At 31.5% G+C, this 20,085-nt stretch overlaps 3 protein-coding genes across 4 annotated transcripts; 1 reads left to right on the forward strand and 2 right to left on the reverse strand.

Moving 5' to 3' along the window:
* Window positions 3,500-5,826, reverse strand: LOC109330268 (protein C2-DOMAIN ABA-RELATED 4-like). Of its 2 annotated transcripts, XM_019564401.1 has the most exons (4): window positions 5,637-5,826; window positions 4,675-4,770; window positions 3,812-4,103; window positions 3,500-3,767 (listed from the first exon to the last, which is right to left on the reverse strand). In XM_019564401.1, exons 1-3 carry the CDS (start codon window positions 5,745-5,747, stop codon window positions 3,813-3,815), a joined length of 498 nt encoding a protein of 165 aa, XP_019419946.1. In that variant the 5' UTR covers window positions 5,748-5,826; the 3' UTR covers window positions 3,500-3,767; window position 3,812. The 2 variants fall into 2 exon arrangements, with proteins under 2 accessions (XP_019419946.1, XP_019419945.1); XM_019564400.1 differs by having other exon boundaries at window positions 3,500-4,103.
* Window positions 10,466-14,216, forward strand: LOC109330267 (GDP-L-galactose phosphorylase 2-like). Its single transcript, XM_019564399.1, has 5 exons — window positions 10,466-10,905; window positions 11,517-11,944; window positions 12,358-12,543; window positions 12,646-12,906; window positions 13,751-14,216. The coding sequence occupies exons 1-5, from the start codon at window positions 10,791-10,793 to the stop codon at window positions 14,093-14,095; spliced, it is 1,335 nt and encodes a 444-aa protein (XP_019419944.1). The 5' UTR covers window positions 10,466-10,790; the 3' UTR covers window positions 14,096-14,216.
* LOC109329475 (probable calcium-binding protein CML27) lies at window positions 14,991-15,545 on the reverse strand. Its single transcript, XM_019563154.1, has one exon. The coding sequence runs from the start codon at window positions 15,478-15,480 to the stop codon at window positions 15,064-15,066; it is 417 nt and encodes a 138-aa protein (XP_019418699.1). The 5' UTR covers window positions 15,481-15,545; the 3' UTR covers window positions 14,991-15,063.

Raw genomic sequence — 20,085 nt, forward strand, 5'->3', positions numbered from 1 at the left:
GGTTCAGGTGAACAACGTCCAGGGTATTTTGCCAAATACCTAGAGGAATGTGGTATAGTCCCACAGTACACCATGTCAGGATCGCCTAGCATGAATGGTGTGTCTGAAAGACAAACAGGACTCTTAAGAATATGGTAAGGAGTATGATATGTCACTCTACCTTACCATAGTCACTCTGAGGAGATGCACTTAAGATTGCAGCTTATATTCTTAATAGGGTGCCAACTAAGGCAACTGCCAAAACACCTTATGAGCATTGAACTGGGCGAAAGCCTAGTCTAAAACATTTTCATGTGTGGGGATGTCCAGCTGAGGCAAGGCCTTATAGGCCTCATGAAAAGAAATTGGACTCCCGTACAGTGAGTAGTTACTTTATTGGTTACTCTGAAAAATCAAGGGGCTATAAATTTTATGATTGAAGTCCATATTTGATATGGGTATAGCCACGTTCTTTGAGGATATTGGGTTTGAGGGGGAAGATAAGGTTAGAAACTTTGTCTTAGAGGAAGAATTCGTATCTATTCTAGATGCGATTCATATTGTTGTTTTCGACGAAGCAAATTTGGAACCTCCTCAAGACATAGCTGATGATGTTTTCCCTGCTCAAGATGAGTTAGTAATTCATGAAGGACAAACTCAAAACCCTCAAGAACATGGACAAGAGTTGCAAGAGCCAATAGCTTTGCATAGATCCACTAGAGAAATGAGAAATGCAATTCCAGATGACTACATTTGCTTTCTCATTGAACATGAGGGTGATGGCTTAATGGATAATGATTCATTAAACGTTCGTGAAGCCATCCAAAGTTCCAATTCGGAAAAGTGGATTGAAGCAATGAAAGAGGAGTATAAATCCATGCAAGACAATAAAGTTTGGGAACTTGTCCCATTACCAGAAGGTAAGAAACCCATTGGTTGCAAATGGATTTTTAAGACCAAGCGAGATTCTAATGGTAATGTGAGGTATAAGGCGCGTCTTGTATCTAAGGGTTTTACTCAGAAGAAAGAGATTGACTATAAAGAGATTTTCTCTCCAGTTTCATCGAAAGACTCTCTTAGGATAATCATGGCTCTTGTAACACATTATAATCTGGAGCTTCATCAGATGGATGTCAAGACAGCTTTTCTCAATGGAAACATTGACGAAAAGATTTATATGGTGCAACCATAAAACTTTATAACGAGAGACCGAAAGAATATGGTTTGCAAATTGACAAAACCCATTTATGGGCTACAACAGGCGTCTCGTCACTAGTACCACAAATTTCATGAGGTGATTCTCTCTTTTGGTTTTGAGATGAATTCAATTGAAGATTGTGTGTATCACAAGTTCAGTGGGAGCAAGTATATTTTCTTGCTCTTATATGTGGATGACATACTGCTTGCCACTAATGATGTGGGAACCTTGTTAGAAACCAAGAAATTTTTATCCAGTAATTTTGAAATGAAAGATCATGGTGAAACTTCATTTGTATTAGGAATTCAGATACACCGAGACAGACCTCTTTATATTTTATTCACTATGGTGGTGATGTCTTCTATTCAACCAAAGTGTGAAGTTTAATCTTCTATTCAACCAAAGTGTGAAGCTTTATAATTGAAAATAGTACCTTATAGATAATTTTCTACTTAAAAAAGTGATCAATATTGTTGTATTGCTATCCCTTTTCTTTGTTCCATTTTACATAATTAAAAGTAAAATTATAGTAAGAATAATAAATAATTATATTAAAAATATTGAAAAAAATGATATTTAATAATTCATTAACACTAATCTTCTATTCAACCAATTTTTTTAATTAATTAGTTAATACTAATTTAATAATTCAAATGATATTTTGAAAATGTGATCAATCAGACCATAGTAGGCGATCTACTTCGGGCTCTGTTTATCTGTTTGTTGGTGGTGCAATTTCTTGGCGCTCTGCCAAGCAAACACTTATGGCATCATCCACCATGGCAGCTGAATATATAGCATGTTATGAGGCATCACCATCGCGATTGAGAAATTTTGTCACTGGGCTGCGAATTGTGGAAAGAATTGAAAGACCACTAAAGTTATATTGTGACAATAGGTCAGCCGTGTTGTTCTCCAACAACAATAGGAGTTCAGCAAAGTCGAAACACATCGACATTAAGTTCCTAGTTGTTAAGGAGAAAGTACAAAGTGGACAGATTTCCATAGAACATTTAGGCACTAACTCCATGATTGCGGATGCTCTTAAAAAGCTATCACACCCAAGGTCTTTCATGAGCATACTGCTCATATGAGTGTTCTACAATGTGAGAATTTTTTAGTTGAGTGGGAGTTAGATTGTGCACGCCTTTATTATGTTCTATGTAATTTCAGTATTATGTATGGATACTTTGTATTCAAACTTCAGTTGATTAATCATTCAGTTTGGTATTCTGTCTTTATGCTTTGTATAATAAGGTTTTATGTTATTATTAAGGATATCACTAAAGTTAAGTAGAACCAGTTGAAAATTGACATGTATAGATCATATTCATGTGATTTTCATGCTACACATTTCATATAGAATGAATCTATGTCATTTAGTTGTGTCAATGTTGGTGATCATTGTTGAATTAGTCATGATTGATATGGCAAAATTCACTGTGATTCGATATGGAGAGAAGACTAATGGACGAGATAATTTGGGTATATCTGAGTCATAATGGCAATACTTAAGCGCACAATAAGGATAACATGTATGGAGAATCATATGTGTGACCAGTGGGAGATTGTTAGAATTCCTGATAATTTATGTGTCACAAATATAATTCTATAATTGTGTTATGGCCATTATGTAATTAGCCAAAATATAAAATGATCTTCATGTAATTAGCCAATATATAAAATGATCTTCAGTAATTAATTTGGTGGCTAAGGGCATATGTGACATGAAATATTATAAGTGTAGATACCTCCAGACAATTTCTGATTTGATGAAGGGACTGAATCAGAATTATTGCAACTTAAGCAGTAACCGCTTCGGTTACTTTTATGGGTTATGGTCCCCATTTGTAGAGCAATGAGCTTTGTTGAGTAGGCTGATGAGAATAAAGGGAATTGTGAAGAGTTATCAAATACAAGATAACACACCATCACAATTCCATAAAGGTAACCATAAGGCAACAACATCATCAAGCAACACACTCTAACTTGGCTTTCTAATTCTCTAGAGAAGCAGAAGGAAAACCATCAGGCTCTAACATCTGGAAGATCATCACACCCACATACCTTCGAGATTCCAAATGGCTAATCAATGTATGTTCTTCTTCTTCACCATGAAATCAGTTGGGGTTTCTTCAGTCTGGATCATGGTTGTTCCATTTGGGTTTATGTATGGGCATAAACATTAGGTTATGGGAACGAAGACATCATAAGGATTTTCGCGTTCAATCTAAGGATTATAGATGGAAAATTTCCGACACTAAATGGTAAAACAATATGCAATTCTTTTTTCTAGTGAAGCTTTGAAAGACCAACAAAAAATGTTCAAAGTTTATACTAGTTGAAAACCCACAAATATACAGCAGAATTTATTTACTAGGTACTTAACTGCCATATGTGTTCCTATATTACATTGGCATAAGGCAAATAGTACACAATAAGAAGATAAAGCATTATAAGTTTGATTTACCACAGAGGAAATATTCTTCTCCCATTCTTTTCACTCACTACTAGCCATATTGCTATATTATAGATGAGAAATCACCAATAACAATACTCAAAAGCATAAAGTAGCTTCTGATTTATGAGGCTGCAAATCTCATCTGTACAATATGCGTAGGAGTATGTTGTGACCTTAAAGACCCCTAGAACCAGGAATATCAATCCAATGCAATTGTAGTTCCACTTCACCAGACTCAACATTTCTTAGTCTAAGAACCATATATTGCACCACTTTGCCATCTTTCCACACAATTTTGCTCTCTTCTGCTAGGCAATTTTCACGGCTCGGCTGCAATTTTGTGATTATAGTATCATTTGGGAGGCCTTCCAAGTGCATCTTAATTGCTTCAAGAAATGGTGCAATATCAAACTCTGCATCTCCCATTTTGTCATCAAAGCTGAATTTGTCTTTATCATACACAAACTGCATTAAAAGATAGTAAAATTATTGCACCACTTGAACTCATTCAAACTTCAATTATCTTGCCTAGGCACATAAGCTATGCATTGATTGAGCAAACTTCATATATAGTAATGCTCATAATCCCAAAAATTTAACAATTAATTAACAACTACATGGACAAATGGGGGCTCATAATTCAACTACCATGGTTTTAATGTTTTGATATAAAGTAATCTTCAATTTAGTCCTCAAAAGTTAATAGTGTTAGCTGTTAGATCTATAAAAGTTTCTGTTAGCTATTAAGTACTTCAAAGATTTAACATTTCGGACTGAAGTCGTCAGTTTAATTCTTCAACACTATTTTTCATCTCAGAAGTTCATAATTAATAATAGAACTTTGGAGGGAGAATTAAATGGAAGCAGCACAACCCAAAAAAAAATTCAGGTACACAACTTTTTCTGAAAAAACAAATCATTTCCCATTATTAATTATTCATATTTAAATCAAATAACGAATTACAAAGTATAACATAAAGTTGCGGTACACATTATATGGTGACAGTAGATTTATCTCAGAAGAATAGTTACTTACTAGATGGACTGGAAGATGAGGATCTGTAATGGACAAAGTCAATTCATCATTCCACACAGGATTGATATTCTGGTTCACCACCCGAGTCTTCAGCTTCTGCATAAAACGTTGAATGTAACAAGAAATACACAAGGTTGCATAAAACATATTGTAGATTATGATTTAATAGATTATATAATAAAGAAGGTAGTCCGGTACATGAGACTCCTGCTTTATAAAGTGTTTATATGATTTACTCTCCCAAGAGCTGAGATTTAAACTCATGACTTCAAGTAATAAGACAAGTAATTGTGAATAGACAAATTCTCCAACTTATTTAGACTCCAAGGTTTAAAGTTTAGAATAATATGTTTATTTACTCCTCAGGCATAAATTTTATCCTATATTTGGAGGCTTAGTGGACAAATTAGGACTCATGGAAAAAAGAATCAGGGAAAGGCTACTTTTTAGATTCAGACAGAAAACTTTCTCGTGTATTTTTCAAACTTTTTTAGGGAAAAGACTAGTAGTTGACACATGAATTTGTTGCACTAACTTTTACCCTTCTTTCACGGATTAAAATAGCTTAAAGTAGTTCCAGAAACATTTATGAATAATTGAATATTGAGATAGCAATTAAGATGAAAAATGAAACAGAAACTCCACTGTTTGTTAAGTAAAAAATTAGCAACATAATCAAGCATCAAAATCTGCTGTATTAATAGAAAAGGGGTTGAGAGACCAAGAAAAAGTGATTATGATCAAAAGCAGAAAAACATTAACAAAGAAACAAGTCAACAAGCTCCAGATTCTAGACACATGCCACAAAAACCAAAAAAAAAAAAAACAAAGCAATACTACCCAAAACCAAAATAAGCAAAACAAAACAAGAACTAAGATGATCAAAATAACAAAAAAACACAAAACTAAGAACTCAAGAAGAAGAAACAAGAGACACAAATCACAGAACATAAGAAATTTACCTGCTTGCCCATTTTGATAATCACATAAGGGTCACTGCTCTTTACATCTCTAATAGCAAGGTTGACACCTTTATCAACATGAATTCTAAGCAAACCCAATAAGTTTTCCATTGATAAGATCTGATGAAACAAAGCTAGAGGACTTTTAAGAGAGAAAAAAGTAATTGTGTATGGTCCCTCTACTTCAAAGTTAGAAAGATGCTTTCAGCAATAAAGTCCTTACTTTAATGTAAAACCTACTTAGTTTGGAGAATGGGTTCTTTGACTTATTATTAGTACTTACTCTTCATTGTATAGTTTGTATTTTTTTATACTTTTCATGGAACATTCTACTTTACTATACAATCCATTCAAATGCTCTTTCTCAAGAATCACTGAAGTTTCATTTTCCGTAATTTAAAGTCTAAAAGTTTATGTATTTTCTTTGTGTACAAAGGATGTTTTAGATTAATACAAATTATACACACCAAGTTTTTTATATTTTATATTAATCAATAGAATTTTTTCTAACAATAAATAATACATCTCATTTAATTTTTCATTATTTATCATATTAACACATTTAAGTATTTATTAAAATATCATTGACTTAATATAAAGACATAAAAAACTTTTAATATACATAATTTCTATTATTTTGAGATGAATAGTAGAAGAGACATTATTAAAGTAAATTCAACTTCAAAGAAAAATCTCACAAGTCACAACATCTTGTAAAAAAGTTTTTTCATAAAGATATCAAAATGAATTTGGTAAGTACCGAACTATCCATGATAGTATTAGAATGGAATAAAAAAGATTAAATTAAATTTGTGGCAAGAGTTTGTGACTAAAAATTAAAATAGAATCTGTGTGGACTTTTTTTATCAAATAATCCGGTGGAGTGCTACTGTATTTGGCTGCACGTTTTTTGCGATTTTCCGCTTTTAACGTTGATCTTAATCTACAAGCCAAAGCCGAAAACCACTTCTCGGATATTTTGGTGGATTAACACTAAAGTATATAAATCTAACTTTAACTGATTATTTTAACCACGGAAATCTTTAGAGTTAGTAACTCCAATTTTGAATCTCGTTGGCTACTCCATGGCAGTAATAGCAAAACGGGTGGAGAAGAATATTCTCACCTGATAGAGAATGATAGAGAATTTCTTATTTTTAATTTTTGAAGTGACAAAAATGTTATTTTATAATAAATAAAAGTAATACAATATATATTTTTTATTTTCCTTTTGTTTTTAAAATGTAATATCTAGATACGGAGTAAATATTTATATTTCATTATTCATATATATATATATATATAAAAGTTAAATGTGTGGGCACATGTAGCTAGTTTATATCAATTTTTAGAATTTGGATCCTCTTCATTACTGGAGAGTCCATTACCATGTTGATATCATGATACGTGGCAAAAATAAAAATTCAACAGTTCTAATTTTAACTCATTTTTTAATAAAATAAATTATAACTATTGTTTCCCCTTAAAATCCAGTACTGGACTCTCCAGTACTGGAGAGGAGTTGGACTCCAATTTTTATGCCTACCCAAATCAGCTAATGGGCTGGGACAGGCATTACTAAAACATAAATTTAGCTGAAAAATTAACAAACAAAAAACCACAAAACTTTTAACTATAATAGGACAAAAACCTTAACATTGCAACATAGTTGTTGTGAGAGACCATAAATAGTTTGCTTACAGCATACTATACCAGGAAAATCTATCAATCATGTAGTGCCTTGTGTTATTTTAGCTGGCATCTCAAAGAAGGCAACGAGTAACGACGAATTATTCACGAGTATGATCATTAATGTGGGGTGTAAAGGTTATTTTTTGTGTGCAATTGAATCAAATATAATAATATAGTTCGGTCACTTCAATTAATTGAAAGTTTTGTTGCAGGAATCGAACCAATCATTAATAATTTAGTTTGATCCTATAGTTTTCCTGTTTTTTAATCTTATATTAACTGAAAGCTCAAAATATATGACATGATGCATTATTTGTCCATAAAGAAAAAACGTCAACAAATTGAAACTTATAAGTGTTTGCTAGTATACAATCCACAATTTGTAAATATATAACAATTAGTAATATAATAAATAATACAATTAGTAGATATATAAAAATTTAGTAACATATATAACAATATAATTTACGATTAGAAATATAAAACAATAACATCTACAACAGCTTATAATATTTGTTGTTTTCAATGAACCAAGTACTACAAAAATTAGAAAATAAGCTTTAAATAATTAAAAGACACTATAAAAGTAATTCATATATAATAATTTAGTAAACATTAATGTATATACAAGTACAATTCACACACTTTATTAATTTAAGTTATAAAGATACATGAAAAATTCAAATAACATAACAACATTATTCTCTCGTATTTATTTCTTAAATATGTAATTCGGTCCAAATGATTCCTAAATTTTAAAATTCATGAATCAAACTAAGCTTAAACATCCTTAAAAAACAAATCTGAACCACATAACTAATCTGAATCATATTTTATAGTTTCATTGTATTTGATCCCACCTATTTAAATGAAGCACTTATACCTAGACATCCAATTTATAGTTTTCAAGAAGCATTATTGAAGTTGAACAAATAAATATTTTTTGTTGGCAATCTGAATAAGTCAACAAGAAAAGACAAATTTATTCATGGGTAGCATTAATTAATTGGACAAACAATTTTTTAATTATGCCACCAATAAAGACTGCCCAACTTATCAGTTTATGTTATAAACTGTTAGGGGCTCATGTGGTCCATACCGAACGGGGATTGTCCCAAAATCAATGTGTCTCTATGTCCCAGACCAATAAGATTTTTTTTAAGTAATGTACATATATTACTTGAAGTTTTTAATTTTTTTAATGAACTGTCACTTTTTTATTAGATCGGGATAGGAAAATAGGACAGGAATGTGGCAGATTAATAATATTCTGCCAGGAGCAATAAAGTTATTTGAGATTCTCTAAGACCAGTAGTAACATATAAGATAAATAAGGAAATGATATTTTTTAAATTATTTTATTTAAAATTAATATAAATTTTGAACTATTCAAAATTTATTTATAATATAATCATCATCTTTATCTAATATTCTACTTTTCAAGAGATCATCCAAATTTTAAACTGTATATCTCGCCTGCCCTAACAAATGCACTATTCAGGTAGACCCGTGGGCTAATCAAAATTGTAGATGTTATCCACAGTTTGTCATTCCTACTTGAATGGGCCGTTAAAGATTAGAGCTTTCATCAACTTTTTATATGCATTTATTTTTCAAAATCATATTCTTTTTTACTTATATTTTTTTTTTGTTTCTCAGTCATTTGTTAAGATCTCTTAAAATAAAAAAGTTTCAAAGAAATATGATCCTTGGAAATTTTTATGTGCGCTAATTTAATTCTTTAAAAATAAAAACCTAATATTGATTCTTAAATGTGTTAATGTGAGTCAAAATAATTAATAATAAAAATGTATTCTAACACATTAAAAATATATGAGCATCAATGTGAGAGTTTTTATTTTTTGAAATCTAAATTGATATATATATATATATATATATATATATATATATATGCAAATCTATAGGATCAAATTTGATCTTTACTCAATTTTTATATTATATTTAAATCATATTTTCTATAAAATATTACATGGCAATATCATAGGCTCATTCAAAAGCCTTTTCCGGTGAATTGTTATTTTAAGGATGAAGAGAAGTACATATTGGTCATTTATATGACTAATCATAGAAGAATATTGGTGTGATTTATGGCTTATCAATATCATGATTACTACTAGAAATTAAGTTCATCCTCACAATTATCTTGAAGGGACAAATCTCAGGCTAGTACATCTAGGATAAATACGAGATCAGTACATTTGGGATAAATCTAGGGTTAATGCATCTGCGACAAATCTAGGGCTAATGTATTTGGGACAATTAAATATGAGGCCACAACATCTACGAATTTTTTTTTGAAGTGGATCCCGAAAAAGTTGAGGCCAATGCATATCACCAAATATTCTGTGTGCACCAAAATACAAAGTGCATTTATCTTTAATTCCAAGAAGCAAAACATCAAAGAGGAAGGATGAAATAAGGATAATAGTAGCTGAAATGATGACAAGCATTCAAATTAGAACGATAACCACAGCTAAAAACAACTTGGAAAGAAGATGACAACTAGACAATTAACCAACAAAAGGGTTACAAGCTCAAGTTTTTCTCAAGGCAGATATCATGGTTTTGATATTATATTGAAATTGTAGGATTTAGAAATGAAGGAAAAAAATAAATGCTAAAAATAGTATATTTTTATTAATAATATTATAAATGGTAATGTGATGACATTTTGATTATTTAATACAAGAGAGATAACATTAATTCACTAACTCATATTTATACTAATATTATACTCATAATTAAATAAAAAACAAATTGTAAAATAAAGTAATCAACTTTTAAGATACTCTAAACAAATTTAAGATAAATCATCATTATAATCTCTATTTCTAAGTATCCATATATATTTTCAATAAGATAATTTAAGATATTCTAATATTATTTTCATATATTTTAACACTTGTAACATGAAGATAATGATAAGATGTATATATTCAAATTTATATTATATACAATTCTTTTTTATAAAAAAAGTACTGAATATTTTAATATTTATCAATAACTGTATCAATCTATATTAATATTATCTAATAAAGAAGTTTCCTAGAATGAAAAAGGAACCCTGACGAACCTATATAAGGTTAACGTATAATGAACGCTCCCCAACAAAAAGAAGAAACTGTTTTGAGAGCTGCATGCTCCACCGCCACAGGAAAACCGAGCTAGCAGACATATACACCGAGAGAGAAACACGGACCCTCCAACCACGCCTCCTTCATCATATATCTTTCTTTAACCGCACACAACCTCATTCAACAAAACCTAATAACAACCCTCAACAACAACAATAATAATAACAATAACAACGTTGTTGAGAAATTATTAAACCTGCACCACCCTTTCTGCCTATAGAGGCATTTCGGTGGTGGTTTGTAAATTAAGTTAAACCATTGTTCTTTTGGCGTCTCTCAGTTTTCTTAATCTCAAGGTGAAGAGAAGATGTTGACCATTAAGAGGGTTGCCACCGTGGTTTCTAATTACCAGGAAGATGATTCTGAGAAGGGTTCATCATTAGGCTGTGGCCGCCGTTGCCTTAGCTCTTGCTGCTTATCTGGTTCGTTTCTTTTTTCAATAATTTCTTCTTTATATTTTGTTACACCCATGCTATTGTATTGCTTGTGGAGTGCAATTTAAAACATTTAAATTATACCAAAAGCCATCATCATCACAATTTATTTATATAATTATAATAGGTAATTATAAAACTTCAAATTAAAATGATTCTATATCATCCACCTTTAACTCAATGGTATGCTTGTTGCCTGACTTGAATGAGATATCATATTTTCAAATCCTACAAACAAGTAACCTCTTGGCTAGGCCTTCCCATGAGTTGCATGCCTGATTCTATATATCATCCTGATTCATTTATCGAGGAAAATGTTTTTGGCCTTGTTATTTCAAGGGTCAGTCTCAACGCAATAGTAATATTATTGTTTAGTGATTGTTAGGTTATATGTTTAAATCTTTGAAATAGTCTCTACGTTTGTAAAGGGTTTTGGCGTTGTTATTTTAGTTTGGTTGAGAAGATTGAAGGAGGGTGGGAATTATGCATGACTTCATTGAATAAAAGACATTGTTTCCAATTTACATCAATTTTTGATATTTTTTATTTATAAATTTTACACATGAATTTATATGTTTAATTTGATGGTGTGGTTTCAGTGTCAAAGCTTCCACTTTATTTGTTCAAGAAAGATGGAGATCTTCCTATGGAAAATGGGGAGGTGGAATCATCTGATGAAATTTCTGAAATATCATTCCTCCACAATTTGTTGCTTGCACAATGGGATGACAGAATGAACCAGGGGATGTTCAGGTATGATGTATCAACATGTGAGACAAAGATCATTCCTGGCCAACATGGATTTATTGCACAGCTGAATGAAGGGCGCCACACGAAGAAACGACCCACCGAGTTTCGTGTCGATCAGGTTCTTCAGCCCTTTGATGAAAATAAGTTCAATTTCAAGAAGATTGGACAGGAAGAGGTGCTCTTCATGGTTGAGCAAAGCATTGATCATAAGAGCCATTTTGTGGCCAATGCACCTATTGACAAGATATCACCATCCCCCAATGTGGTTGCAATAAATGTAAGTTCTCTTTTTTAAATGCAAGTTTGTTCAAGTTTCTTCTATAAATGTAAGTTTCTTCATGTTTCTTTTCTATATGGAAGTTAGTTCATGTTTCTTTATTCAATGCAGTTTTTCCAAGTTTCTTTTATTAAGTTTTTCATGTTTCTTTAAGTGTAAGTTTGTTCATGTTTCTTTTCTAAACATTTTGTCAGCTCTCAAATGTTTATTATATAAGCATGCTATGTTTATTATACAACAAGGAAGCTTGGATATGACATGAGTCACGGATCCGATACAACACGGACAAGGGAGACGACAAAAAATTATAAAATGTTGCAGAATATTTGAATATGGTTTGGAGTGTCTAATACATATATGTGTCCGGCATGGAAATATATTTCTGACGAATGATTGAAGTTTCATTTTATCAGGTAAGCCCTATTGAGTATGGTCATGTGCTTCTGATTCCTCGCGTCCTGGACTGCTTTCCTCAGAGGATTGATCATGATAGCTTCCAGCTCGCAATGCATATGGCGAAAGAAGCTGCAGATCCTTTTTTCAGATTGGGATATAATAGTTTGGGTGCTTTTGCCACTATCAATCATCTACACTTTCAAGTATTTGATTCTCTCAAATTTGTTGACATATTAAGTGATTTCTTATCAGATCATATTACATATTTATATTTCATGCCTTAGCTAACTTATACTCTGATGCAGGCCTATTACTTGGCAGCACCCTTCCCAGTTGAGAAGGCTGAGAAACAGATCATAGCTTTAGATAAGGGGAAATGTCCACAAGGAGTGTCCGTTTCTCAGCTCGTGAACTATCCAGTTCGAGGACTTGTTTTTGAGGGTGGAGATACCATAAGGGATCTGTCTGATACCGTTGCAAACTCGCTTGTTTTTCTTCAGAATAATAACATCCCTTTCAATGTTCTCATCTCTGACTGTGGGAAGAGGATATATCTATTTCCTCAGGTAATCTTCTTTCTTGTGTACATATTCTTTGTTATGATATGTTCCACATTGTCATCTTATGTTCTCCTGTGTGATATTCCTGTTTTTGTAATACTCAATTTTCTATTATATGCCTTTTGGCACTTGTTTAAGAATCCAAAAATAGTAACTTATAGGGGAATGATAGATGTAATATTCAATTTTCCATTATGTGACTGTAGGCACTAGTTTAAGATGTAATATTCAATTCTTGAACTATTATCATTATGCTGTCATATTTAATTTGTTACTATCCTCAAAGATGTAATTGTTTTGGTAAGAAAATTTTGCATTGAACAGACTTGAGCTATACATCATCATAAGAAATCGTATAATTGCGCAACATGTTTGCTTCAAAATGATTAACTTATGTGATTCTTTAGTCTGAAGTTTCTGGGAATCAGAATGTACTTTAGTGGAAGTTCTGTTTTTTGTTTTTACTTAGCTCTAAGGATAATAGTGTTATTGCAATCTTTTTTTTATTTTAATTTTTTAGAATACTTTCCTCTTCTGTATTGGTGCCTGCTGTGTAGGTTACTAGTAATTTTTTCCGAGTCCAGCTCATCTCTAGTACTGAAGAGTCCAATATTTGAATATGAAGAGAAAGTGATTTTATTTTTAATTTTTTTATTAAAAATAACTTAAAATCATAACCGTTAAAAATTAGATTTTGCTACGTGTCACAATGAACTAACTCTTTAGTACAGGAGAGTATCGGAATTCATTTTTCCGTTCATTTATATAAGAAGGAGGTGCTTTAATTTAATAACATTCAATGGAACTACAATATGAATTTAATTTGGTTTTGCTTTGTATGCATGAGTAGTGCTTTGCAGAGAGACAAGCACTTGGAGAAGTAAGTCAGGAGATACTTGAAGCTCAAGTGAATCCAGCAGTGTGGGAGATAAGTGGACACATAGTGCTAAAGAGAAGAGTGGATTTTGATGAAGCAACTGAAGCATATGCATGGAAACTCCTTGCTGAGGTTTCATTGACAGAAGAGAGGTTCCAAGAGGTTAAGGCATATATTTTGGAGGCAATGTTATGTCAAAAAGTTGATGTGGAAGAAGAGAATTACATGATTAAGAGTGAATTGGTTCAGAATTATGAACCAACCACTCCTCAAGCAGCTCCTCCACAATTACCTCTAGATTGTTTGGTTCAACAATAAAAGAACATTTTCTAAAGTGGGTGGGAAGTACATAACTGTACAGGTTTTATAGAAATTAGAATAGGCTAATTTGGTTCTTTTCATTATTAACTATTTGGTGCATTTTCATCTGATTTATATGTTAAATCTCCCGTTCGTTAACATAACTAAACTCAATGTATATTAATGTCATATATTAATCTTTTAAATTGAACTTTCTTTTATGTGAAGTCCTAATATTATCTTTTTGATGATCTAGGGAGTTGAGTGATAAAAAAATTTCATCCCTACATTACTAAAGTAATATACACTATTTTGTTGGGCTTATTCAAGTGTGAAGTCACACATCGGACATGAGGTTTACATAACTAATTTATAAGTAAAAAAAGCTCTTGAAACTAATTTTTTAAGATTTTGGTTCAAGTGATATCATAGCCAAAAGTGTGGCTGGGAAATGATTGACTTAAGGGGCAGCCAGAAAATGTGTAATACCCATAATTGAGGGAAATATTGTTGAATTTATTTAAGTGTAAAAAAGACTCATAAAATTATTGTCTTCAGGCTTTGGTTTAAAATATAATATCTCACTTCTAACTCTATACTCTTCAATGTCTGAATAATAATAGAACTATAGGTTGGTTAAAGGTTTCTCAGATCACAATCACATATCCAACAATAAGTTCTGAATTTCCAAATGCTAATTATTATTCTTGGAATAGTTACTTTATATGACTTTTGTCATGGATGTTGGTAGGTCAATTGTTTGTATCTAGAATTTGATTATACCTTTATGTGTTATATCATATCAAGTAAAGTTAATTGATTTTAAAATAAAATACCATATAAATGTAGGTACAAGATCAAGCTTTTAGTTATATGACTTTTTTTAAATAAAAAGAATACACGCGTATACAAATTAAGAAAATTAAGTGCTTATTATTATATTTTGTTCATCAAAAGTTAAATACAGAGTCCGATAAAGTGCATTTCTACGAGCGAGTCATCATCCTTTTGAACTCTTGAAAGTTCACATTACCATCGCCATCGGCGTCAACATTTCCGATCATCCTCCGGCACTCGCCGATGGAGCATTTCTCCCCCAGTCTCTGCATCACAGCGTGCAGTTCCGTCGCCGAAATCACCCCGTTCTTATCCAGATCATACATCTCAAACACCTCCCGGAGCTCCTTCGCATCGCTGTTACCGGCGAAGTGAAAATCTCCGAACTCCTTGAGATCAACGTAACCGTCGCCGTCCTGGTCAAGCTCCGCCATCATGCGACTGACCTCATCCGCCGTCGTCTTGGATCCCAGCGCCACCATGAGGTCCTTGAGCTCGGCGCAGGAGATCTTGCCGTCGCCGTTCTTGTCGAACTTGTTAAAGATGTCGAGTACTTCACTGTCCATGGCTTCCTTGATGAGAGTAACTTTTGAAGATAGCTAGTTGAGTAGGTTTTGTTTGTTTATTTTTTGTGACGAGGAAGCGCGTTTTATAGCAAGAAAACTCCATCATGATCCGGATTCCAAAATCAAGATTACATGGCCCAAAATTATATCTCTAACCATTTTTTGTTATAATAAAATTTTACATTTATTAAAAATTAATATATGTTTTTCACTATTCATATATTACAACATAATTTGGGATAAGATGGAGAATAAGTGATTCATGCGCTAGAGTCAAGTACAAGTTGAGAATAGCAATTTTTAATATTATTTTATTAAAAAATAATTACAAACGGAATCTTAAAAAAATTATCTCATGTGTCGGTATTTGTATAAACCTTCCCAATCTCTATTCATTAATTATTGCATACAGGTGCCAAATTTAGCGTTCATAAGATAACAACGTTTCATATTATCTACCATAGAAAAATTGAACATATTTGTAACAACATAAACCGAATAAGAACTTATTTGTATTTAAGAAAAACGACCACATAAGTGAATTTTATATTATCATTGCATCCTAAACATTTTTAATTTATACTAATAATGTATTGATATTATTAAACTTTCTAAATTGAGTTGCACAATAAATATTACCTTTAGTTGTTTAATTTATTAGAGAATGTATAACTACAAAATAAATAATAATATCATTTAAATGGTGGTTGTGTTCCTCAATTGCAAATTGAAGAAGGGATTGAATTGAAATTTTTGGTTTGTTTATTGTTTGGTTGGTACTAACATTTGAACCTGGTCTAATTGATATAATTTCAAAGGAAGAACCTAAGACTAAGAGACACAAGATGCTAGTGGAAGGAATTGAGATTGAGTGTGGAGAAAGTTAAGTTCATTGAATTGAAAGCTAAGCATAACCGCTACCGTACATCAACATGAGACCCACGCAAAATCTCTTTCTGTAAAGAGCTGTAAAGTAAGCTTCTATTTTTTTCAGTAACATAATCAAGTAGTTAAGCCAGTGAATTACATAATATAATCATACATAGTAATATATTTTCCTACTTAATCCTTTTACAAATCATCTTCTTTACAATAGTGATATTTGTCATTTACAGTTAATTAATCATTAATAAATAAGGTAGAATAATATATCATTTTTCAATCATAAAAATTAAATTACTATTCCCGTTTGACATAGAAGTAATTTCAATAAACACTAGGTTTAGTTAACGTCGTTTAGTTATGGTTTATAATCTAAGGTTTTATATTACTTTATATTTATCGGTTAGTTAGCGATTAATCCTGCAAAATAATTTTAATTTGATCTTCTAGTTTGTTGAGTCTTAGCATAACTTATCAGCTGATTGTGTTAAATAAAACCTTTAATTTTTTCAGTAAAGATGAAAGTAAATATTTTAATCTCATAAAATTTTAATTTTTCAACTTATATAATATGAATAATTATATTATTATTATTAAAAGAAATTATCAATTGAATTAGTCTTTATTTATAATATTAATAGAGTAATTCTAAAAAATGTAATTAAATAAACTAATTTCTTCTCATAGGATAGGGAAATATCAATGTAAAAAACATAAATCAATAAGTTGTTATTCTAGTCGTATAAGGCCCCACTGGATCTCCAAAGTCGATGGTTCGATTCCTTGAAGCGATACTTGTTGGGAGGGGCCGTCACGAGCCCCACAAGGGATTAATTACATACACAGAAAGGAAAAGGGATACCCTTGGTAGTACAAAAAAAATGTAAAAACCATAATGTCGAGCCATTATCAAATTTTCACATCAATATGAGATTAATGGGACAATTACTTTTCAATTCATAAAGTAATGAGATATTTTTCTAAGGTCTTACCCATACATATAATTTTTGGTATGATCAAGGGTATCCCACTTTAGAAAGGAACTAATCATTTTTATGGTTCATGACTGTTCCTCCCAATAAATATTGATCGCAAAAATTAAATATGTAACCTAGTATAGTACATAGTGAACCAATAGCATCTTACAATACTAGACCAACGCTCACGTTTACTACATTTAATTTTAGGCAATAAAATGAGGATATGCTAGAAACTGAAAGTATTAAACTATAACGGGGTGCTAATTGACAAATAGGAGTATAAAACTACCTCAGTATCACGAACAAGTATAAAAAAAAGGGATGTCGTATCCACAAGGATTTGAAAGATTATAGTCTTTCAATTTTTTACAATTATTGCTTTAAGTGAGATTATATTGTTTGATTGTAATGATGGTATAGAAACTATTTGAAATTGTAATATATGAGAAGGAGAGTTGGAGTTGAACTTCATACTCACTATTAGTACACACCTTATTCTTAATTTATATTCATTCAGTAATGATTAATCCATATAATAACTTCAAGATTGCTAAAAACTAATGTCTTAGTCACTTAGCAACTTATGCAACAAAACCCTATGTGTGACAACTTCAATTCATGAGATTAGAAAATACGACTTGCAAAACATGCCTTTATGTCTAGTAGTCCATGGATGCAAAGTTGAGTTAAAATGCAACATATCAATTGTATTAGTTGCCAGTGTCTAGGTCTATACTAACATTTTATTAATCTATCTTTATGTCTAGTAGTCTACATTAACAAAATTAAGTTATATGAACCTTCAATCATACATTTATAACTAGTAGTCTATGTCATTCAGTTTGAGAGTTATAAAATTACAAGATTAACATTATGTCTAGATACTAATAAGTAAAATGCATGAGATGACAAATAGTACAAGTCTATCTAGAAAATGTACTACTTGTTGAGTTAAGCGAGTTCAGAATAATGAAACTAAGAGATTAAGCAACTTATTCAATAATCATTTACAAACAGCTGGTCAAACTTAAAGCAAGTATAAAGTAAATACAAAACTCAAATATAATCAAGACTTCTTGAATTAATGGTTGAATCAGTGTATATACATCAAGCTTATACTACATTCAATCTCAACAAAGGAGTACTTATGTACTCATTTCCACACAATATAATAAAGATAGGGATAACACAAAGCTCATGGGGTGGTAGAACCACTCACAAATGAGTATAGATTAACACCTAAAGTAATTACACTTACTTTCTATGAGCTAAGTGAGCTAAGATCTCTAACACTTAGGAAAACAAATATTACAATTTGAATATTCAAAAGTGTGTAAGTCTGGCTCGAGCTAGAAGTCCTTAAATACGACCCACATGATGGCTTTTGTGCTTAGCGCACTGCCTGTGTACTAAGTGTGGCTTCCAGCTAGCTAGGCGCAACCTTTGGACGCACTGACATGCACTGGGCATAACTTCAGGCATTGGGCACACCACCAACTATGCTCAGCGCAATTGCATGCGATGAGCGTATGAGTTCCAAAGAGTAAACTTCGAATTCTTTTAATTCAGGCGCTCAACACAAATGTTGTGTTGATTTTGGTTCTTCCTAGGCGTGAGTCTAGTATTGAGCGTGCATCTTAGATGCTGTCCAATCCGCTCAACGTGATCCTTGTACTGAGCTTGGCCAAGTTTTGTCTAAAAACTGGGTTTTTTCGATCATTCCTTCAGATTAAGCCTGCAAAACACTCGAGAGATGATATTTGGTCATTTAAACAGGTTTTAATCATATACAAGTATAATTATTTCATCTATTTGAAATGATTAAGTAGTTAAAGTGTTATAAAAATATTGAGAAATATATAATCAATTTGACACTTAATAGCCCCTCTCAAGTATTGACTCTTTAATGCTGAAATTTGAGGAGAAAGAAATTTTCTTTACTTTTAGTTTTTTATATTGAAAAATAACTTAAAATCATAGCCGTTAATTTTTTTGTTATGTGTCACAATTCCATTAATACTAGAGAGGATCTCCATCCTTCTATCAACTGTAAGGCTAACAATGGTTATGTAATCAATTTGTATAAATGAATGAAAATATATTATTGCATAGATACTCAAAATATTCTAGACTACTTAATATTGATTTGATTAAACCAAATGAAAAGGTAAAGACAAACTGAACATTAGTGGTTGACTCTACTTACAGGGTTCTAATATTGGAATGTTTAGAAAATCATTAATACTTTTTTACCTCCAAAAAATTCCATCATTGTTAACGATAGATGCTAAATCTGATTAACTCTGAGTTAAAAAAGAAAAAATAAAACCACCGGATCAAACACACATCATGAGATCATTGGAGGCCTGAGTCTAAGAAAGACCACATAAACACATAGATAATGAGTAGAGCTGTCAAAACGGGTGGGCCTGCCAAAGCCCAAAATTTTATAGGGCTTAGGTATCATTTTAGGTATTTTTTATTAAATACAGGATTCTTAGCCCGGCCCGGTCGGACTATTATAAATCCGGGTTTGGGCCGGGTTTACCCGAGCGGGTTCGGCGTACCTGTTTTACTTATATGTTTTAATCTGTTTTGAGACTTTTAGCTTGGTAATAAGCACTAAATGAAAATTTACAAAACAACTTATAATAAAAAATAGATAATAAGTATTATTTTATTGTATATTTAATTAGATTTAACTTTTATCACAAAAATTTAATAAAGAAAATAACGTTTGCAA

Source organism: Lupinus angustifolius, chromosome LG16 (genome assembly GCF_001865875.1).
Source record: "Lupinus angustifolius cultivar Tanjil chromosome LG16, LupAngTanjil_v1.0, whole genome shotgun sequence".
Classification (NCBI taxonomy): domain Eukaryota; kingdom Viridiplantae; phylum Streptophyta; class Magnoliopsida; order Fabales; family Fabaceae; genus Lupinus; species Lupinus angustifolius.

What these genes read in the sequence shown, in the direction of transcription:
- LOC109330268 (XM_019564401.1), bottom strand. Translation starts at nt 5,747, where the DNA reads ATGGAAAACTTATTGGGTTTGCTTAGAATTCATGTTGATAAAGGTGTC. An exon ending in TTATCAAAATGGGCAAGCAG is followed by an intron (nt 4,771 to 5,636) that starts GTAAATTTCTTA and finishes CGTTTTATGCAG; the next exon opens with AAGCTGAAGACTCGGGTGGT. An exon ending in CTCATCTTCCAGTCCATCTA is followed by an intron (nt 4,104 to 4,674) that starts GTAAGTAACTAT and finishes CTTTTAATGCAG; the next exon opens with TTTGTGTATGATAAAGACAA.
- LOC109330267 (XM_019564399.1), top strand. Translation starts at nt 10,791, where the DNA reads ATGTTGACCATTAAGAGGGTTGCCACCGTGGTTTCTAATTACCAGGAA. An exon ending in CCAATGTGGTTGCAATAAAT is followed by an intron (nt 11,945 to 12,357) that starts GTAAGTTCTCTT and finishes TCATTTTATCAG; the next exon opens with GTAAGCCCTATTGAGTATGG. An exon ending in TCAATCATCTACACTTTCAA is followed by an intron (nt 12,544 to 12,645) that starts GTATTTGATTCT and finishes ACTCTGATGCAG; the next exon opens with GCCTATTACTTGGCAGCACC.
- LOC109329475 (XM_019563154.1), bottom strand. Translation starts at nt 15,480, where the DNA reads ATGGACAGTGAAGTACTCGACATCTTTAACAAGTTCGACAAGAACGGC.